Below are 20,353 nucleotides of genomic sequence, written 5' to 3' on the forward strand. Positions count from 1 at the left end.
TTCTTCATGTCTAATATATGACATTAAAGAGAACTCTTTGAAAAGGTTCATCTTTCAATGCTGTTTTTTCTCTTCAGACTGAAAAAGATGCAAATTGCCTTGAACCTTGGCTAATAAAAGAGATGGACTCTTGTCTTTCTGACATCTGGTTGCATAAAGATATTGATTCCTTTGCTCAGGTGTTCCATCTCATTTTAACTGAAAATGTCAGTGGTAAGTTTCTCATCTTATTACATAAGAAAACAACAACTACAAAATGACACTTGAATTTCTGTGGCTACTTTATCTCCAACTTAAAATATTGTTACCTTTGAATTCTGATGCCTGTTGAAAAACTGAATGGAGTTAGCAGAACTAATGAGTTTTGTAGTTGTTTGTTGTTGTTGTTGTATTGGCATGTTATGTTTCTAAAATAGCGTTAAGTTCGCATGAACTGACTGGTGGGATGAAGTGAGAAAACAAATTCTCTTTGGACTGGGTTTTGAAAATCATATTTTATTTTTTTTTTTTTACTTCTCAGTTGATTATAGGCACAGTGAAACCAGTGCGACTGCACTGATGATTGCTTCAGGGAGAGGCTTTCTGAGCCAAGTAGAACAACTGATCAGCATGGGAGCAAGTATCCACTGCAAATCATCCAATGGCTGGTAAAAGCAAACAGATAAACTGAAAGATATATTTATTCGTCAATATACAAATGAGAAAGAAATGTCTGTACCATCTAAACTATTTTTACTAACTTATCAGACTACTGTAAGCGCTAATAGATTTTGATAGTCTAAACGATTTCTAACTTCTGCTTATCACAATGTTTTCTGTAAATTCTAAATTGAATTCTTAATTAAACAGTCTCAAATGTGAGATATACACTCTTGGTTTCAGTGAGTCTGATTTAACACACCAGTTATAAGAAAAATCTGAATCTTTCTCACTGGTTTGATTGAATTAGACCCAAAATGTTTGGTGGCTCTTATTCTAAGAGTAACCTATACTGGATTTAAAAATAGTGTATTACAGGTGCAAAGATCTTTGCCATGTTATGTCTGTAAATATCTAAAATAGGAAGTTGCAGATCAAGCAATAACATTACTGATTAAACAGTAATGCAGAAATTGATAGAAGAGTGCTGTGTGAGTTGTCTTCTCATGTAACGTGCTATTCATTTGTATCTTTTGAATTGAGAAATTAATAAAGAGTTTTATACAACTCTTCCAGGATGGCCTTGGACTGGGCTAAGCGCTTTGGACAGACAGAGGTTGTTGACCTGTTGGAGTCCTACAGGTAAGCTATAACTACTTTGCAGAAAGAGTTGGATAACATGGTGAAGGGAAATTACATTCTGTCTTCTTTTAATCAGAATAGGTTTTAGCTGTTTATACTTTAAAATGTGGCCTAAATAGCAAGGTGTATTTGTGAATAGGAATATTTTGAAAACATAGTTTTTTTAAAAAAAAGATTGTTTGTCTTGAGTATCATTGGGATTGCGGTTGCACAACTCCTAGGATAAATATAGTGGTGCAGGACTTCTTTTATATTATTAGTGTTTATTAGCTTGATATGGACATTCCTATCATGATTATATATCTAGGTAGGATGTGATTATAGTAACTTGAATAAATATGCAGAGGAGATGCCAATTCTATACCATGTATCATTTTAATTTCAGATGCTTATTTTGGAAACAAATCTACTGTGGTTTTTTATATATGTATTGTTGATACATGATAGCCATATTAAAAACAACTTTATATGAGAAACATGTACACTAGCCAATCCAATAATTATTTTTTGATTACTTACAGTTATCATTGTTTAGTTACAGTCTGTAAAGACCTATATTATTATCGTTTCTCTTAGTGTAGTTTCCACTGGTGTAGTACCTGCTTAACTGTTATGGTAGGGAAGTTTTTGGAAAATACATTTCTTTTAAATATTTTTTCCTTTAACAGATAAATAAATGATGCCTTCATACTTCGAGTTCTGTCACATTTACTTATGGTTTTCTTTCAATGAAGTATAATGAAGTTAGCGCTAAAAATTGAAGTTGCATGCTTTGCTGGGTTAACACATATCAGTAAACAGTAGTAGTGTTGTGGAGATGCCGTTCTGCTACACTTTAATTTTGAAATTTGAGATGAGTAGTCTTGTTGTTCTTGATCTAAACTTGAATTGATGGCTAAATGCAAACCTGAAGCAAACAACCTTTACACTGGCCTGTGTATTTGTATATTTTAGTGCTTCAGTGGAATTTGGAAATCTGGATGAAAGTTCCCTGGTCCAAACAAGTGGTAGTGACCTTAGTGCAGAGGACAGAGAACTGTTGAAAGCTTATCATCACAGTTTTGATGATGAAAAAGTGGATCTGGACCTGATTATGCACTTACTTTATAACATCTGTCATAGTTGTGATGCTGGTAGGTATATATACACACACTGCCAATAAATTGCTGTGGATTCAGCTTCTGATGAATCGTGGCCTTTTTTCAGTAATACCAAATAGGTAAAATCTTCCGAGTGTTAGTATACACAGTACTGACATATATTTGAAGTGAATTTTCTGTTTAAGTCTGCAAACCAACTTCTTTTTTAGGAGCGATTTTAATATTTCTTCCTGGATACGATGAGATAGTTAGCCTGAGGGACCGTATTCTTTTTGATGACAAGAGATTTGCTGATAATGCTCACAGGTAAAACCTCTATTTTTATGATTGTCTTCAGTTCTTAGTGATTCTTTTAAAGATTCTTAAAATGTGCTCTTTGTCTTGCATTAGATACCAAGTTTTCATGCTTCATTCAAATATGCAGACTTTGGATCAGAAGAAGGTGCTTAAAAGTCCACCTTCTGGCATCCGCAAAATAGCAAGTATCAGAGGACTTTGTCAGATATTATATGGATCTATTTTGTCTTTGCTTTTACAGTTACTGTAGTTTTTTCTTTTAATTGCAGATTCTTTCTACTAATATTGCAGAAACCAGCATAACAGTCAATGATGTTGTATTTGTTATTGACTCAGGCAAGATGAAGGAGGTATGATTGGCTTAAACTTTCTTTGGGAAGTAAACTTCCTAGTGTTATTTTAAAATACATAATAGATAAACTTTGGAGAACTATTTTTTTTATAGTAGGCTCAGAGCTAGTGCGTATCAAGCAACAAAACTCACTGAGAAGTTTTGACATCCATTTGTTTTATGACAAATACTATAAATAGCTAGCTGTTTAAAAACCCTGTAAAAGCTATTGCAGGTTGATATATTCATATATCTCTTTTTTTTTTTTCTTTTAAATTTAGTATTTTTGTTTGTTTTTTAAAACAAATCCATCAGTCTAGACCACCATCTTCCTGAGACTCAGTGAACACTGGGAATTCCCTTTGTCCTACTAGCCCAAGTCTAATCCATTAAGTTTTTAATTATTGATTGAATATGTTGAATGCCCTTCCCTAATTACTTGCTCAAGAAAAATGAGATAACATAATGAAGCAGTTTAAGGTTGAGTATATGGCTTAGAAAATAAAATTGGATTTCATAGGAGATATGCATACCAAATTAGGAAGAAATTCTTTACTGTGAGGGTGGTGAGGCACTGGCACAGGTTGCCCAGAGAGGTTGTGGATGCCCCCTCCCTGGAAGTGTTCAAGGCCAGGTTGGATGAGGCTTTGGGCAACGTGGTCTAGTGGAGGGTGTCCCTGCCCATGGCAGGGGGGTTGGAACTAGATGATCTTTGAGGTCCCTTCCAACCCAAACCATTGTACGATTCTATGAATTTCTGATGTTTTCAAGGTAATAGAATTTTTTTGTAATTTTGCACCAAATGCAGGAAGATAAGAACATAATTTCCAAGTGACACAAAGAGGGAAACTATTCGATATAATAACATATTTTTGTTTGGTTTGTGATACCACAAAACACAATTCATGTCTTTTAATGACTTACAATTACCTATTGACTAGAAAACTTTAATTTAGAAAACTATGTCGCACAAAGATACTGCAAAGGAGATAGCATAAATTCATTTGAAGCTAAGTACTTTAGAATATACCTTTGTGCCAGAAGCTGCTGGTGCTTATTACTTTTTTGGTTTTTAGAGAACTTCTGTTGATGATCTAAATCATTAGTAACCTTTATTTCATGTACCCTATTTAATCTTGGTTTTTATATTCCTTGCTTTGCTATTATAGAAGTCTTTTGATGCACTGAGTTGTGTTACAATGCTAAAAATGGTGTGGATTTCAAAAGCCAGTGCCATCCAAAGAAAAGGCAGGTAATAAATCCTTCATACTGAATTTTATTTTGCAAATATCCACTGTTCTGTATGTTAAGGATAAAGTACAGAACGTAATAGCAGCCACACTGGGTAGTGTTACTAGCCTAGTCCAGTGTCATGTTGGACAATGGCCAAATGTAATTCTCTGCAGAAGAGTAAGGGTCAGCATGTACTTCCTTGGAGTCATTTCCCAAATTGTAGAAAAGTGACACTCAGGAATTTCCCAAAGCTTTCATTAGGTCTAGGTTGTTTTCCCCCCCATGAATTTGTTCTCCTTCTTTCTCCCCTTAAGCACCAGCAGCCACAGTGGCCAATAAGGTGTTTCACAACATATCTGTGCGCAAAGGGCTGCCTATTACTAGTTTTTAATTGATGACATTGAGCAGTGACTCCTTATTCACCTTCTCCAAACTATTCATGACTTAACAGGCCTTTATTGTGTTATTCCAAACACTGAGTGAGGGCTGCGAGGATATGTAGCAACAAATGCTTATGTTTGGCGATATGATATTGACATGAACCTGCAGGAATTTGAGCATGAATATAAGCATTTGCTGTCTCTGTCCCCTCACTCAAAGTTGTTTGGTCTTCATTCTACCTTTTACTCCCAAAGTAACTTCCAGTTGTTTGGGGGATGTGAAGAAGAAGAAATTAAGTTTACAACTTATATTCCTTACAGCAAAGGACAGTTGAGATTTGGATTGATCTTAGATTAGCAAAAACCCACAACACTTTATTTTTAGATAGGCGTTATTTTTGTTTCTCCAGACCTTTCAGTGTTGGGGTAAAATTATAATAACAAATTTCCATACTATCAAAAATAATCTGTATACTGGAAAACTCTCACCTTCTGTGGGACTTACACTTAATGACAAAATTATCTTTTCCTTAGACCTGCTTCTGAATTTCCATTTTAAGCTTGTGTGTGTGTGTGTTGGGGTTTTTTTAATTATTATTTTATTTTTTTAAAAAATAAATTCTAATTTTTGACAACTTCCCCTATTTTATTTTCAAGGGCTGGGCGCTGTCAGCCTGGAGTCTGTTTTCGGCTCTTCAGCAGGCTCCGGTTTCAGAACATGTTGGAATTTCAGACTCCAGAACTTCTAAGAATGCCACTTCAGGTGCACATTCAGTTAGAAATTATAACTTTAAAAAAAATTCTTACCAAACCATATTATTAACTTCAAGAAGAGTGTTTGGCTTTTTCCCCCAATCTTAATAATATTTCTTTGTTTTTTAACTTGCAGGAGCTTTGTTTACACACAAAACTTCTGGCTCCAATTAATTGTCCAATTGTTGACTTTCTTATGAAAGCTCCTGATCCTCCACCTGCTTTAATTGTGAGAAATGCTGTGCAAATGCTTAAGGTCAGCAAAGGAACAGATTTAGATGGGAATTGTATATTTGCAGTGTGGCAACATATACTGAGTTTTCTTTGTAGTAGGGCTGTTGTTTAGTCACTTAAGGATGCTTTCGGTTTTTGTGTGTTGTCCATTGTCGTTTTGTGTGTGTGGATGTATTTTTCCATGTTAAGGGAAGAGAGTGCTTAAAAATGTCATCTCGAACTGTTAAGAGTTTGACTTGTTTTCTTAGTGTTTGGAAGCTAGTCTAGTTCATGTCCAGTATTCACATCCTTTCTACTTTTATTGTAAATTAATTTTGTCCACTTCCCCCTCCTTTTTTTTTTTTTTTTTTTTTTTTTTAAACCAGACAATAGATGCCATGGACCCTTGGGAAGATCTCACTGAACTTGGTTATCATCTTACTGAATTACCAGTAGAGCCACACCTTGGTAAAATGGTGTTGTGTGCTGTTGTTTTGAAGTGCCTGGATCCTATTCTTACTATTGCTTGCACTCTTGCATATCGAGACCCTTTTGTCCTACCTACACTGGCATCTCAAAAGCGTGCTGCTATGCTGTGTAGAAAACGTTTTACTGCTGGAACGTTTAGTGACCATATGGCACTTCTCAGGGCTTTCCAGGTATTACTTCATCTTCAGAAAGAGTACAAATCAGAATAGATCACATATGATGTACCAGTCAAGTTGGATGTAGAATGATAGACTATGAGCAAGTCCTTAGAGAAGAAACTTTATTTCTGCCTAGTGGCTTTCCTATATATTGGACACTTTTTGTCAGATTTTTTGTTTATATTTTCAAACCTGGTTAAATTCTGAATGTTCCAACAAGGTGCCACTTTATGTCCTGCTACACTGATAACTTAATGATCTTAAAATGATCTCTGTAATAACTTCATATAATGCTTATAATAACATAATGATCATTATGTTAATTTAGGCAATGAATAAAGAAAATCTAGTACTTAACCAGAAAAAAATACCTGGTTTTATATATTTCCTTTCTTTCAGAATGGTTTTTACCTTTGTTTTATTGATGTAAATATAATTTTTTTAAAAAAAGTGCATTTTTTAATTTTACTTAAATTAATGGGCAAATAAATACATATTCTTTACAGGCATGGCAGAAGGCACGCAGTGATGGTTGGGAGAGAGCCTTCTGTGAAAAGAACTTCCTGTCTCAAGCCACGATGGAAATCATCATAGGAATGAGAACACAGTTGCTTGGCCAGCTTCGAGCCTCAGGTAAATAACTTGGAAAAAATTTGACATAGTTTTGAAGTCAAGCTATACCTAGTATAAATCTATACAAATTTTAACAAGAATAGTGTTCACTGGTGTCATTTTTCTTCCTTAATATGAAGTGGACCAGTGCACATTCATTCTGGGCATGGTGCAGATGCTGGAGTGAGGAAGTGTGGCTGGGGAACAGCTGATCTAACTGAAAGCTCCCTGGTTGTTCCACATGCCACTGGCTTTCAGTCTGAGATAGGTTTGCTGGGATTTTTATGTTCTAATACATTATTTCCATAGGAAATGTCTTTGTGTTGTAAAAAGTAATTCTATTCTACGTTAGTGTAAAACCACTTAGGAAGGATTTCAGTATAATGGTTTCTTCTTGGTGCTGTTAAGGTTGGCAGTGGTGAAAAATGCACCAAGTTTGTAGTTTATTTCCTTTTAAGAAGCAAAAAAGTATATTTTAAATACAAGCAGATATAACACTTTTGTGTCCTCTTCTTTCTTCAGGTTTTGTTAGAGCCAGAGGAGGAGCCGATATTAGAGATGTCAATACTAACTCTGAAAACTGGGCTGTAGTTAAAGCTGCCTTAGTGGCTGGGATGTATCCCAATCTGGTGCACGTAGAGAGAGAAAGCCTTGTTTTGACTGGACCAAAGGAGAAGAAAGTGCGATTTCATCCTACCTCTGTTCTTAGTCAACCTCAGTATAAAAAGGTAAAATCACTTTGAATTTATAGTTCACGATAAAAGAGCACTATACTCCATCAAATGTTTTAGAAATGTCTCTTCATAGTTGTCAGTACTTTAAAAGCAGCATGTGCATTAAACACTGCATTTTTAGAAAATATTTTTCCTGGCAGTTGATAAAATTAAGAATTGGAGTTGTGGTTTATTTTTCCAATATTATTTCATCAAAATTTATTTCAGTTAGTTGTTCTTGAGATAAAATGGTAAAAAGAAGTAGTTATGAAACTGTTTTAAAGATGTAATAATCCCTTTCGTAATAGCAGGAAGAAGTTCTGATCTGAAATGGATTTTTTTTAGATCCTTTTTTAAAGCAAAATATTTTGTTTCAAGGTGGTAGGATGATTGTGAGTCTGCTTGAATTCTCTATTGCTTTTTTATTTGTGCGTGTAAGTTTGTGTGTATGCAAGTATTTATGTATTTATTTCGACTTATATAAAATAAGAAATATGTTAAAATTTATTTTCATTTCAAATAGAGGGTAAAATAGCTTAATCTTACTTGCTCTTGCACAGATTCCCCCAGCAAATGCGCAAGCTGCAGCCATTCAGGCACTCCCTACAGACTGGATTATATATGATGAAATGACGAGAGCTCACAGGATAGCAAATATCAGATGCTGTTCTGTTGTAACACCTGTCACTGTGTCACTCTTCTGTGGACCAGCTAGATTACCAAGTAATGCTTTGCAGGAACCTTCATCCTTTCGAGGTATAGTGGGGTTTGGATTTGAAATGTTTCCATTGGTATATGCTAGAATGTGATACGGAAGGCTTATTTTTCAAGAATATTTAATAAGTATGTTCACTAATTCTTAAAATGACAGAGCTATAGTTCCTGTAGCTGTTCAAGAATGGTTTATAGGCTCTGAAATAAATGTCTCAGTGTGGCGAATCTGTATAGTTTCATAACCATAAATTACACTTACATAGTTCTGAAGTTTCAGAAATTACACTATAGTTTGTAATGAAATAAAAAATGCAAACAAAATGTGTAATGAAAATTCTAATGTTGAAAAGTGTAGTATGTATGTTTTTTCTACAGACTAGTTTATTTGATACTTTGAATCAGGTTATTCAAACTGAATAATAATTTAGAAACAATCAGTGTGGCAAACACTCATGTTGCTTCCAGCTGAAACACGCATTTTAAAGATTATTTTCTACTGCTAACTTTTAATGACAATTAGCTATACTATCAATTACAATTAATAGTATATAGAAATCTCCTCTTTTTTTAAAAAAAAAATTGAGTGCTGTAGGAATAGAAGCAAAAATAATATATCCTGCTGCCGGTTCTCTAGAAACATTAGTTTGAATCAAAGTAGGAGCCCAAGTTATTTTTCAAGCTTTCCTGTCTTGCTCTTAAACTGTTACCCTTAAAATAGTATTTATGCTGACTGAATTGCACTTAAATTAGAATCCTACTTAATAGACATATGTATATATAATGAATTTTTTTCTTAACAGGTCTTTAAACCTACTGTGTTACTAGGAAATAAAGCATAGAGCAATGTGTGATTTTGCAAACAGCTTCAGGCAAAGGCTTGATAATGGGTGTTGATATTGATGAAGGTACATGGGTGAGTCAGATCACGTCAGTACAGGTGCTTAGAGAGCAGCAGCCTCAGCAGGTCTGGATACTTGAGTTCTGCTAATTGAAGCAAAGACTTTTCACTGAGGTGTATTTGCAGAAAATAAAAAGTGCTTTTACGAATCTGTACATTTTAAAATAAAATTTAGAAAGAAAATGGGTTTATTGCTGGTAATACAGTAGTGTTCAGTTTTTTGTATGTAAGTGGAAATAATATAGAAATGTTAATGCACCTTTTATATTTAATTTAGGGGATGGGGTACCTAATGATGACAGTGATAGTGAGATGGAGGACAAAACAACTGCTAACTTGGCACTACTGAAGCTAGATGAATGGCTCCATCTCAAACTGGACCCTGAAGTAAGAAATGTATCCCTTCAATGCTTGTTTCTTGTAGAAAGATATTTACGTCATATCTTCCTAAAAAGACTTCTGAAACATTTGGATAACCAAGAATTTTCTGCAAGAATGGCTGTTATGGTCCGTTTGGGTGTCTCAGATTTACAGGACAGTGTACTCTAATTTTACCTTAATTTCATGAGTTCAGTAAGAAATACAACAAATAAGCAGGAGCTCAATCCCCTTTCGCCCAGACTAGGCTACCATGTGAATTCACTTATTCACGGTTCAAGTCATAAGGTTTCATAACTTATAACCTGTAACTCAATTCGTGCACATGTGAGCAAAAAGAAGAAAAGAATTAGTTACCAACGGTGAGAGTGCTCATCCTTCTTTCTCTGTTACGGTGCACACACTGGGAAGCAGGAAAGCCTCAGCAGCCCAGCTGCTGTTGGATCCATTTCAAAAGCTTTTTGGTTAAACTGATGTTTTATACCTTCTAGCTTGGCAGTTTGGTCCATTTCCATAAGTTAACAGATTCTGACAAAACTGCCAGACAAAAGGTAATGGCTGCAGGAAACAGCAAGCTGCAGGTGATGGTGGCTGCACAGTGGCCCTTCAGCTCTTTCTGGCTACTTGTCCTGCCTACGTGGTGCTCTCGTGACATAATGGCACTGCTCCCAGCATACATCAAGCCTTAGCATGAGCTGGTTTAGCCAAAATCTGAGCAGGATTTAATTGGGTAGTCACAGTGGCATATCGTGTATTTCCTTCTCTTAGAAGATGACTAGAGTTGGATCAAAATGGAGCCCTTGAAGTTGGAGCTGCTGAAAGAAATTTGCTGCCAGATTTTAGAAAAACAAAACAAACCAAACCCAAAATGTTCTGAAGATACCAGTCTTCAGGTCATTGAGAAGCTTTGGCTATGGTAGGAGGTAGAGTAGTTTATGGGTTATGAAACACTTTGACTTATCAGATCTAATAGTAATAATACTATCTCTCCTAGAGATATTCAAAAGAGGGATTTTTTTTATTTTTTTAAACAATGGAAGCATTTCATAGTCCTCTAAATTCAGTCATCTCGTTTGAGCAGGTGCCTGTGTAAGAAAAATATGTCGCTTAGAGCTCTTTTCCCCTCAGGTATGACCAAAGAGTGCATGAATACAGACTGAATTGAGAGGAAGGGCATAAATCATGAAAAGATTTTTTTATTTTTTAAAGATAAAATTATATTGCAAACCCACAGGATTTTTTTTTCATGTTGAAATTACACGTATGGTGCAGAGCTAAATGAAATAAAATGTTTAAAAAAAAATCTTTCACCTGAGGAAAGAAAAGATAACAGCTTAGTTTAAATGTGGGGTTTTCTCCCCCTCCCTGGCACTTTAGTCTTGCCTTTCACTTTGGACCCTGTTCACTTTAGAATGCCATTCGCTGCCTGATAGGAAAGATACAGGGTACCATTACCTGTCTGATCTAATTTTTATTAGTCTTTAACAGAATTGAAATTCATTACAGGCTGCGGGTTTGCTGTTGCAACTCAGACAGAAGTGGCATAGCTTATTTCTGCGTCGTATGCGAGCTCCTTCTAAACCATGGTCTCAAGTTGATGAAACAACTGTAAGAGCAATTATAGCTGTTTTAAGTACTGAAGAACAGTCTGCAGGTTTGCAACAGCCTTCAGGAATTGGTCAGAGACCAAGACCTATGGCTTCTGAAGAACTTCCTTCAGCATCTACATGGAGGTCAACGAATAGTAGAAAAAGCTCAGCAGAAACTGAATTCTCTGATGACTCTTCTAATGCTGAAAAGTAAGCTTCTGAGATCTTCTAGACACTGTAGGTTATAATTTATTTAGCTATAAAAGCATCACTTGAATTTCTGCTAGTGATCATGAGGAAGAAACAACAGAAATACAGTTGAAAGAATTTATACTGTCCTATGCTGTATTGTAGTTGTGATTCCATTGAGAAGTATTCCGTATGTGTGCCTGCTGTTTGAGAGCAGTTAGTAGTATTGGCCATGAATTGTGATCTATGGGAAGAAGTAGCAAAAGAGATTTAACCCTAGCATTCAAAAACAATGCATGATCAGTATTTTTTTAGTTAGCGTTTATTACGTTTTGGAATTACTGTAATATATGTAGTCATGCAATAGGCTGATGCGTAGATATAAATTGTTCTGTGACCGCTTATGAAACTCCTGGTATGTTCTCTATCTACCTTTACTTTTTAGAGTTTTAATGAAATCTACACCTCCAGCACTATACCAGCCAAGGAAGTACAAAGAAAAAAACATTTTGCACTCCAAACGCACTTCAGATGACAGGTCAGATCAATCATCAGTGAAGTCTACAGACAGCAGTAGCTATCCTAGCCCCTGTGCTAGCCCTTCTTCTCCAATATCTGGAAAGGTAGAGTTCTCGTAAACAAATTATCCTACTCTTCAAATGTAATAGAATTTCAGAAATCAATTTGCTGATATCTTTCAGCAACTATCAGGTCTAACGTTGATAAATTAAGAACCTGACTTAGATTTTAATTTTTCACAGCTGCATAATACTTATATCTTTCCGGAACTTAAAATATAGACTAAATATCCTTATTACATTAGTTTAATACAGTGAAAACATTCTTTGAAGTCTGCTGTGGTTAAAGCTATCCAAAGTAGAAAAAACAGGAATTTTTTTTTTTTTAGGCTTAATATAATAACCAATGAAGGTGTATTATTTTTTTTTCCCTCTAAATTAGTATACAGTATATGCACTTCTGAATTCTTTGGATTCTGCCTCCCTCTGTTTCTGTAATAGCGTACACGGATACTGATTCTCTTTAAATTTTGTGTTCTCTGCCGTATTATGACTGCATGCTTTTTTATGACGGTTATTTTAACAAAGCGCACATTTTTTTAATGAACTTATTCTCTCTGTGTACTTGAATAGTAAACTGCAGTAATATTAAACAGATCACTGAGAGGAAAACCCATTAGGCACAGACTCATTGAAGGATTTAATAATTCCTCTTAAGTCTTCCAATTTTTAAATTCAGCCAATGTAAAATGGAGAGAACTTAGGTTTCCTGAAGGTGGAAATGTGAGTAGTGTGCTTCAGCCTGCAGTCTAGAATGAATAATTTTTGTGTCATATGAAGGTGTGTCAGACTTCAAAGAATTGTAATTAATCACTAGACTATTTAGGCCTGTTCTGCTATACTTGTTTGCTGCCCCTCATGAATTAATTATTATTTTGGAAAGTGCTTTAAAAATGTAAAATAGATGTGAAATACACTTTAAAACCAGTTCAGATAGTACCAGCTGATAGGTTCTGTGATTCCTGTAGAATCTCGAGGACGAGGACAGTAGCGCAGACAAGAGATTTCTGTATTCATGCATGTAAAACTTTAGAATGAAAGCCTGGTTTATTTTACTGGAGTTTAATTTAATTTAATTTTTCCAGGGTTCCAAATCTCCTTCACCAAGACCAAATATGCCAGTTCGATACTTTATAATGAAAAGCAGCAACTTGCAAAACATTGATATTTCTCAACAGAAGGGTATATGGTCTACTACACCAAGTAATGAACGAAAATTAAATAGAGCCTTTTGGGAGAGCAGCATGGTTTACTTAGTGTTTTCTGTTCAAGGGTCTGGACGTTTTCAGGTGAGTCTTTAGTTAATAGTAAATATTAGCTTTGGTTGATGGTTTAGGAGAGTGTGATGGTTTAGGAGAGTGCAGCAAATGACTACATGTAGTATGGAGGTGTCTGCTTATGACTTCTGACCTTCTAATGAGTAGCAAGCAAATGTATCTGGTTGCTGAGGAAAGAGTACTTCATTCTTCTCTGAAATATCCCCTTTTAGCTAACTCAGTTTGTCACTCAAAGGTTAAGCCTGAATTGCCTCCAAACATCTTGAGTCAAAATAGTATATATTCCCTACATTAATCCTTTAAAACAACACCAAACAAACAAATCCAAACAAAGGAGGGGATTGCTACTCTTTTCTTTGCATGCCAAAATAAATATTGTAAGTGAACAAGCAGCTATAGTCAAGTCAGAACTTTCTAAAGCCAGGAAACTCATAGCTGTCTTTATTACAAATTTTAATAAAATCTGTTTTGCCTGAACTGTAGTTTCTAAATGTTAGGAAGCTGGAAAGTCATGGCCATGATTATTCCAAAGCCGTGTCTTGACTTCAAATTTAGCCAAGGTATTTGTCAACAGTGTGTTGACAAATTTGTAGCCAATTTGAAGTTAAAGACTTGACCTGGTAGTGCAAAGTTGCAGATTAGCTGTGTTGTAGAGAGGGCTAAACTGAGTAGTTCCAGGAGAAGAAAGTTCAACTTCCCTCTTTATTTATAACTATTCATAAAAGTCAGCTAAACTTAAAATCTGATGAACTGGCCCAAATATCTTGGTGTGATACTACTGAAGGATTACAGCGAGATACACATACGATGATTTGGCAAATGCAGATGTAATATTGGAAAGTTTTGGTGCTCTTAGATGAGGAAGCTGGGAGGAGAGGACATGCTGAAGTCAGGATTGTAGGTGGTTGATGTTGCCTTGCCCTTCCAGTTTTGACAGTGCACTGGACATCCATGGGAACGTGAGGTTAACATTCCTATTAATTTTATCTCGTACCAAGTGTCTCTTTACTTTCCACCTTTATTTTTCCTCTGTTCCTTTTATTAATTTCCATTTAACCAGCTTGAGCTGTCTAGGACTGCATGTCTTACAACAGTAGTGTGTGCTGGTAACTTATGTGCACTGCATCTCCTGTACTTCTAAGTCATAACTGGCATGAATTTGCCTGAATAGTTGCTAAGTTAGGTGTGCGGTGTCTTGTTTTGTTTGGTGTGTGGGCAAGTAGGAGTGTCCTTAAATAAGTTAGAAGCAATCTTGGATTTGGGGTTTCTTTCATTTTCTTTCTGAATACTTTGTGTTGTTGGAATTTCTTCCTGCTTTATTGAAGAAGGAAATAAAAGCAACTTCTTTCTTTGAGAACAGCCACACTCTTTTATTTCTATGTGAAAGTTTGTTAATGTAGCAGGAATGTGGAAAGGAAGGAATAGATTTCTGCAAAAAATATCTACAACTAACAAGGAAGCACTAATGGACTATTACATAGAAGAACATTTATCTTGATTCCTTATGCTTCAAATGTTTTTACAACACCTTTCAACCTCTGTTACAAAGCTTAAAAAAACTTTTAATGGTAATTGTGAGAGATTAATTGAGAGGCGTTCTCTGTGGTCAAACTCTAGAAGGCATGTTTGAAGTGGAAAAACAAATGATACTTCTTTTAACTTTCTACATGTAAACATTTTAAAAGATCCGTCTTCATGGGGGAGAGTGTGTGAATAACTTTGAAACTAATGTGGAAGTTTCATATGAAGTCCAGTCATATATTTAATTCTAATGTAAGCAGATATGCTCTAATTATGTGTTTCCTTTCATATTTCAATTTTTGCGCCAGGGTTTTGCTAGAATGGCTTCAGAGATAGGGTGTGAGAAAAGTCAAGACTGGGGATCTGCTGGCTTTGGAGGTGTATTTAAGGTGGAGTGGATCCGAAAAGAAAGCATTCCTTTTCAGTTTGCACACCATTTGCTCAACCCTTGGAATGACAATAAGAAAGTACAAATAAGCAGAGATGGCCAGGTAATGTTATTCTCTTGTAGAGTCTTCTTTACTTGGTAGAACTGCATGTTGTTTATTAGCTTCTTTAGCCTTGACATTTATCTCAACTGTCCTCATGTATCTGTTAATCTGAATCACAGTTCATTGATGCACATTGTACATTGTCCTAATGCATTATTCTTGAAGTAATGGAGGCTTTTTTGATAAATTAAAGCGATTCCTTGCTTAATATGGATTTCATAAAAAGATTTCAAACTGGAGAAAAGATTTTTGGAATTTGTAATTTTCGTCCTAGAGATTTGTTCCCTGGAGTCTGTCACACCCTAATAACTGTTCATAATTATAGCTTTGAGTCTCCTGTAAAGACTGAAGAGAATCTTGAGATTTGAGGTAGAGTAAAGCTTAGGACAGTTCTCCAATCTGTTAAAGCTAAATGCAACTACAAAAAGCTGCAAGAGAATTGACACGAGAGTTCTCTGTAGCTGTTTCTGCATTCTCCCCAGTCCTCTCCCAAAATACCTCCTTGATATGAGATTCTAGGGCTAAACTTCTTCTGTCAGCTTCTCACTACTTCCCCAAAACCTCTCCAGTTGTAAGACTGAGGAAAGGAACATACTGTAAGAATGAAGAAAGGAACATAGCATGTGATGAAGTTAACAGTGCTTCTGTTGTAAGTGGATCTTAAGACCTAAAGAATCTTAATGATCTTAAAAACAGCAGGTTTTTATTAATGTCTGTGACTCCGCCAAGAGCCACTGTATTATCTGTGACCTGTCTTCCCACATTATACACCATACTTCATGGAATTAAACTTAAAAGATGTGGAGAATAATGATCTTTAGTTAATAAGTGACCTGTGGAAGGTACAAAGTTATATGTTGCATATGTTCTTGTGTATGGTGGTGGTGCGTTGACTCAGAATTCTCGTCTTAAGAGCTGACATCTTACTGTGAATGAAAAAAAATCCCCAAACAACCTGTAGACCAGGCTTGCTTATGAAAGTTTTTATCTCCTCTTGAGCCCTAGTGAAAAAAAATTCATAAGCAGGGAGTTCTAATGTTTGTCTCAATAGCAAAAGGAATGAGCTCTTTCAGAAAGACTGAAAGCAATCACCAGTAACTTCATCTAACAATTTTGTTATAAATAGTTTCTATATGTTCAATAGTAGCAGTGCAAATAACTTCTCTAATTTCCTGCTCATTCCTAGGAGCTGGAACCACAAGTTGGAGAGCAGTTGCTACAGCTTTGGGACCGTGTTTCTTTGGCAGGAAAAACCTCCACTGATTGAGCATGTCAAGTGATATGAGGTAGTTGTTTCATGTGTTACTTGCTGTTGTTATGATAGAGGAAAAGCTATCTGTATACAACGTATCATTACAGTACTATCTTTCCTTCTTAGTTTGTGGAAGAACAGATACAGTTAGTACTAAATATTCTCTTCCTTTTGATTTTTTTTTTTAGCTGTCGTTGAAACATCAGCTATAACCACTAGAACCAGCAGCGTGCCTACAATATAAAGATGAGGAAGAACGTGGTGCAACAAGCTCCTGAAGTTGCTAGTGATGCTGTGCAGCTAGCTGTGGAAAAAATAAGAGGGAATTATGTTGGTTTCAGTATTTCCTTGTCTTAACAAACGTCATAACGTTATTCACCAGCCTGTTTTTGACTGAATTATTTTTTTACAGTAGTGTGCAGTTGATATTTAAAAACATGGTTAAGTTCAAAACTAAGTTTGAAACAGTGGACCACGTATAAATAGTTTGTGGGTTTAAAATAGCACAGCAGGCAGTTTAAATATACAGTTTACATTTAAAGCTTTCTCAACACCATAAAATGTATGAGAGAAACCAGTGTAATATTAATTAATCAATCTTGTAGTTTGCGTAAAATAAATAAATTGAGAATAGATGTCTCCAAATATATTGGAAGATTCCATAAGTATTTATTGAACTTCTGTGTGCACAGTGCAAGAGAGTACAATATATTCATACAAACAACTGGGCAGCTGGAGAATGTAAAATTTTAATTTAAATACATCAGTGAAAGGAGCATGAGACTTTAGAGAGTGGATTGGTCCAGCAGTGTTTCCATTTTCAGTTATTTTTCACCTTTAAAAGGTACTCGCACTTTGGCGAGCTGAAAGAGTCCTTGCGACCTGCTGCCAAATGTTAGTCTAATAGTTCACTAACTTGGGCATTATTAGAAGATTTTTATTTCTTTCTAAAAAAATACTTACCAGTACAATTTTCTTCATCTTTCAATGTAGTCTTCATGCTTTATTTCTATACGTCTTCTTTCAATTTCTTTCTTCTTGTATACTACTATTGTTTTGTTTTATTTGGCTTATCCTTAGCTGTCAACATACTGTTTTGTAAGGCTAGTATACATTCAGTCTGCTCGCTGTCAGCACAATGTTTGTGGTCAGAGCTTTTTCTGCTTCTGACCCTGTACTTAGGTTTTTCATGTCTGTTAAGAATATTCGCACAGTTCAGAGTATGCTATGTATTCATTCTTACATTCTGTGTAGTGACTTCCATACATAAACAATGACTTTTGCTGTTGGAAGACTATCTGAATCCTTGTGAGGCTAATAGTGCCTAATACGGTATTTCTGGAGACAGTACATACAACGGAGCTGTGAGGGTCATGTTGCCTTATGTGATACTTCCAGGCCCATGCCCACAAAGGAATGTGGGGTGGCATTGCCTTGTACAGGATTCCCGGGCCTCATGCATGCCAAGGGCAGAGGGGGAGCAGAGGTGAGGTGTAATGTTTCGTTAATAAGCCCAAATATGCTTCTGCAGCTCGATGATAAAAAGGACAGTCCAGCCAAGGAATTTGCATTCCCCAAAGTCCTTGGCTAGTCTGGGTCACTTGTCTGGAGAAGAAGTCATGGCCTGCTGCCTGCCTGACAGCCATGGTCATGTAAATCTTTGCATGCCTAGATGTAAGGTCTAACTCAGTGTGAGAATTGAACATAAGAGGTTAAAAATGCTGATGTCTGACTTCTCTTATGCAAGCATTGTGGATGGAGAACTGCAAGGTCGGCATGAGAAGCAGCTGAAGGAGGGAGTCTTATGGCAGCAGGACGGCTCTGTTTTGGCTAAAAAATGCAAAATAAACAGATGAATGCTTTCAACATAGAATCTTGAAGGCCACAGTGCCTGGATTGAGCCCTTTTGCTTGATAATCTGTGAGATGATTATTAAAGTTGACACCCCTAAGTATGATAATGAGCTTAAAGTACATTCTAAACCCTCCACCCAAATCATGTTTATTGTCACGCCTGGGAGGGAGCAACTAAGATTGGGGTATAAAGGATATTGAGGAAAATACCCCCTGGGGTGGGGAGAAGACATTGAAAACCCTGAAGAGGCAGTTGACAGGCTGTGCTCCTTCTCCACCCAAGATAGGGACCCCTTCTTGGTAAGCATTGTGCCTTCATCTTTTGGTGAAGAACACCCAGGATAGCATTTGGCTGGCACTATCATCATATGTTAGCGCTACTGCAGTAAGTGCATTTATCAGTGGCAATTCTGAACTCTTTGTTGCTTTAATAAACTGTGTTTCAACTTTGTGAAACTGTCTCAGTGAAAGTCCTTGAGAGGGCTCTGATAATTGACTGTACGTAATTAATTCTTTAGACACAAACTGTTGACCAAGTCTGGGACTAAGACTGGATGTAGCAGCCCCTAGGCTCCTCTCTGAGAAGGAGTTTAGAAAGCAAGGGGGTCCTTTCTGAACCTCATTACTCATTGGGAGGACCTCCCTCAGCCACGCATCAGACTCTCACCCTTTTACGTGACACCCAGTCTTGCTGAATTACTTGACTTGTTGTTGTTACAACCCAGATAATTGTACTACTGATCTGTATTTTTTTTCCTGTACTGTTATTTAGAGATAAACTTTATCCCTGAAGCTGTTGGTCTGGTGTCTGTTACCATATCCTGAACCTACAAGTTGGCAGGGCTGCCTTAAGCCCGTACGCTCTGGGGTCAGAAGTGGGGTACAGTACACTGCATCGTGACCAGCCCTGAGATGAATGAGGACCCCTGGCTATTCCCTGGGCCAGTCCCTCAGATTTGGAAATGAGCATCACTTTCCTCCTCCTCCATGATTTGTCAATGTTGGTTTCATTTTAGTGAATATTTTAAAATGAGGTTCACATGATTTTGCTTGTTTCACATGACTTTGTTTTAAAGATTTTAATGCTGATAAAACTAGAATAAATCTATGCTGATGGTATGGACAGTTAATGTGATCTTTTTGGTTCTAATAAGCTGAAATTTGTTGTTCAGTTGTATTCTGTGTTCCTTTCCTGTTTGTATTTTCTGCTTTCTCTCCTTTTCCCATGAAGTTGCACATAACTTCATGGCTGTGCATTCAGGATTGCAGTTAGTGTCTGACTTCAGGAAAGACAATATCAGAGATGAGTATTGTCTAGAGAACAGATCTAGGGGACTTTTCTTGAACTACTGAAGCATCTAAAGTTCATCTGTAAGGACATAACTGTGCTGGTTTTATATGATATTTTAAAAAGAAAAAAACAGCTTACCTCTGATCTCTCTAATTGTATGCTCAGTACCGCAGTGTATCAGCGCTTCCTGCTGACTTCTGACACCATCTTTACAAGACAGAGTCAACCAGTAGTTGCTGCTGCTCATCCTTTGGACTTCTCTATTTCAGCAACAGTAATGGATGGTCTGTAAAACTGAAAGTAAATACTTTTTCCATAAACAACAATACTGCAACTTGTCTATGCCACAGTCTGCAAGGAGCATCATATAGTGTATTTTATAGCTACAGTAGATTAAGTGTTTTCATAATTGAACTAAATTACTAGAAGAGGTTATTTTGAATGAAGGAACACTGAACAGTGTGATGCATAGTAATCTTGTTTTGCTGTGCAGTCATTTGCAGAAATATTTCTAAATAAAAATACATGTGCTGTCATCTCTTTTTCAATGTGCTGTCATTCCCTTTTTCATCTGAAATGAACAACTGTTTCTTGGTAATACCAAAGTAGTACACACTTCTAAATTGTAACTTTCAATAAATTGGCATAAATTATTTTTGAGTGAGTCTAGCTGAATGTCTACAATAAAATATTCCACTCTTGAAACTCAGAGGAAAGTGACTTTGTTTTCTCAGGTAAACTTATTTTGTGCATTGTCATTCA

General features: G+C 36.2%; 1 protein-coding gene across 2 annotated transcripts in view; it reads left to right on the plus strand.

The window, feature by feature from the left end:
* Window positions 1-20,127, plus strand: part of YTHDC2 (YTH N6-methyladenosine RNA binding protein C2) — a 32,245-nt gene extending 12,118 nt beyond the window's left edge. The window contains exons 10-30 of one of the 2 annotated variants that reach the window (XM_054809929.1): window positions 78-213; window positions 521-647; window positions 1,216-1,281; window positions 2,236-2,414; window positions 2,591-2,687; window positions 2,772-2,859; window positions 2,948-3,028; window positions 4,179-4,261; window positions 5,280-5,385; window positions 5,512-5,631; window positions 5,975-6,247; window positions 6,742-6,868; window positions 7,370-7,575; window positions 8,121-8,316; window positions 9,450-9,559; window positions 11,057-11,349; window positions 11,774-11,951; window positions 12,992-13,195; window positions 15,013-15,195; window positions 16,382-16,481; window positions 16,636-20,127. In XM_054809929.1, coding sequence (XP_054665904.1) covers window positions 78-213; window positions 521-647; window positions 1,216-1,281; window positions 2,236-2,414; window positions 2,591-2,687; window positions 2,772-2,859; window positions 2,948-3,028; window positions 4,179-4,261; window positions 5,280-5,385; window positions 5,512-5,631; window positions 5,975-6,247; window positions 6,742-6,868; window positions 7,370-7,575; window positions 8,121-8,316; window positions 9,450-9,559; window positions 11,057-11,349; window positions 11,774-11,951; window positions 12,992-13,195; window positions 15,013-15,195; window positions 16,382-16,462 — 2,934 coding nt within the window. In that variant the 3' untranslated portion in view covers window positions 16,463-16,481; window positions 16,636-20,127. Of the gene's footprint in view, window positions 1-77; window positions 214-520; window positions 648-1,215; window positions 1,282-2,235; window positions 2,415-2,590; window positions 2,688-2,771; window positions 2,860-2,947; window positions 3,029-4,178; window positions 4,262-5,279; window positions 5,386-5,511; window positions 5,632-5,974; window positions 6,248-6,741; window positions 6,869-7,369; window positions 7,576-8,120; window positions 8,317-9,449; window positions 9,560-11,056; window positions 11,350-11,773; window positions 11,952-12,991; window positions 13,196-14,039; window positions 14,148-15,012; window positions 15,196-16,381; window positions 16,482-16,635 lie in introns of those variants that run through there. The other variant, XR_008574667.1, reaches the window with a different exon arrangement.
* The last annotated feature ends 226 nt before the right edge of the window (window positions 20,128-20,353 follow it).

The sequence above is a fragment of the Grus americana genome, chromosome Z (genome assembly GCF_028858705.1).
Source record: "Grus americana isolate bGruAme1 chromosome Z, bGruAme1.mat, whole genome shotgun sequence".
Classification (NCBI taxonomy): domain Eukaryota; kingdom Metazoa; phylum Chordata; class Aves; order Gruiformes; family Gruidae; genus Grus; species Grus americana.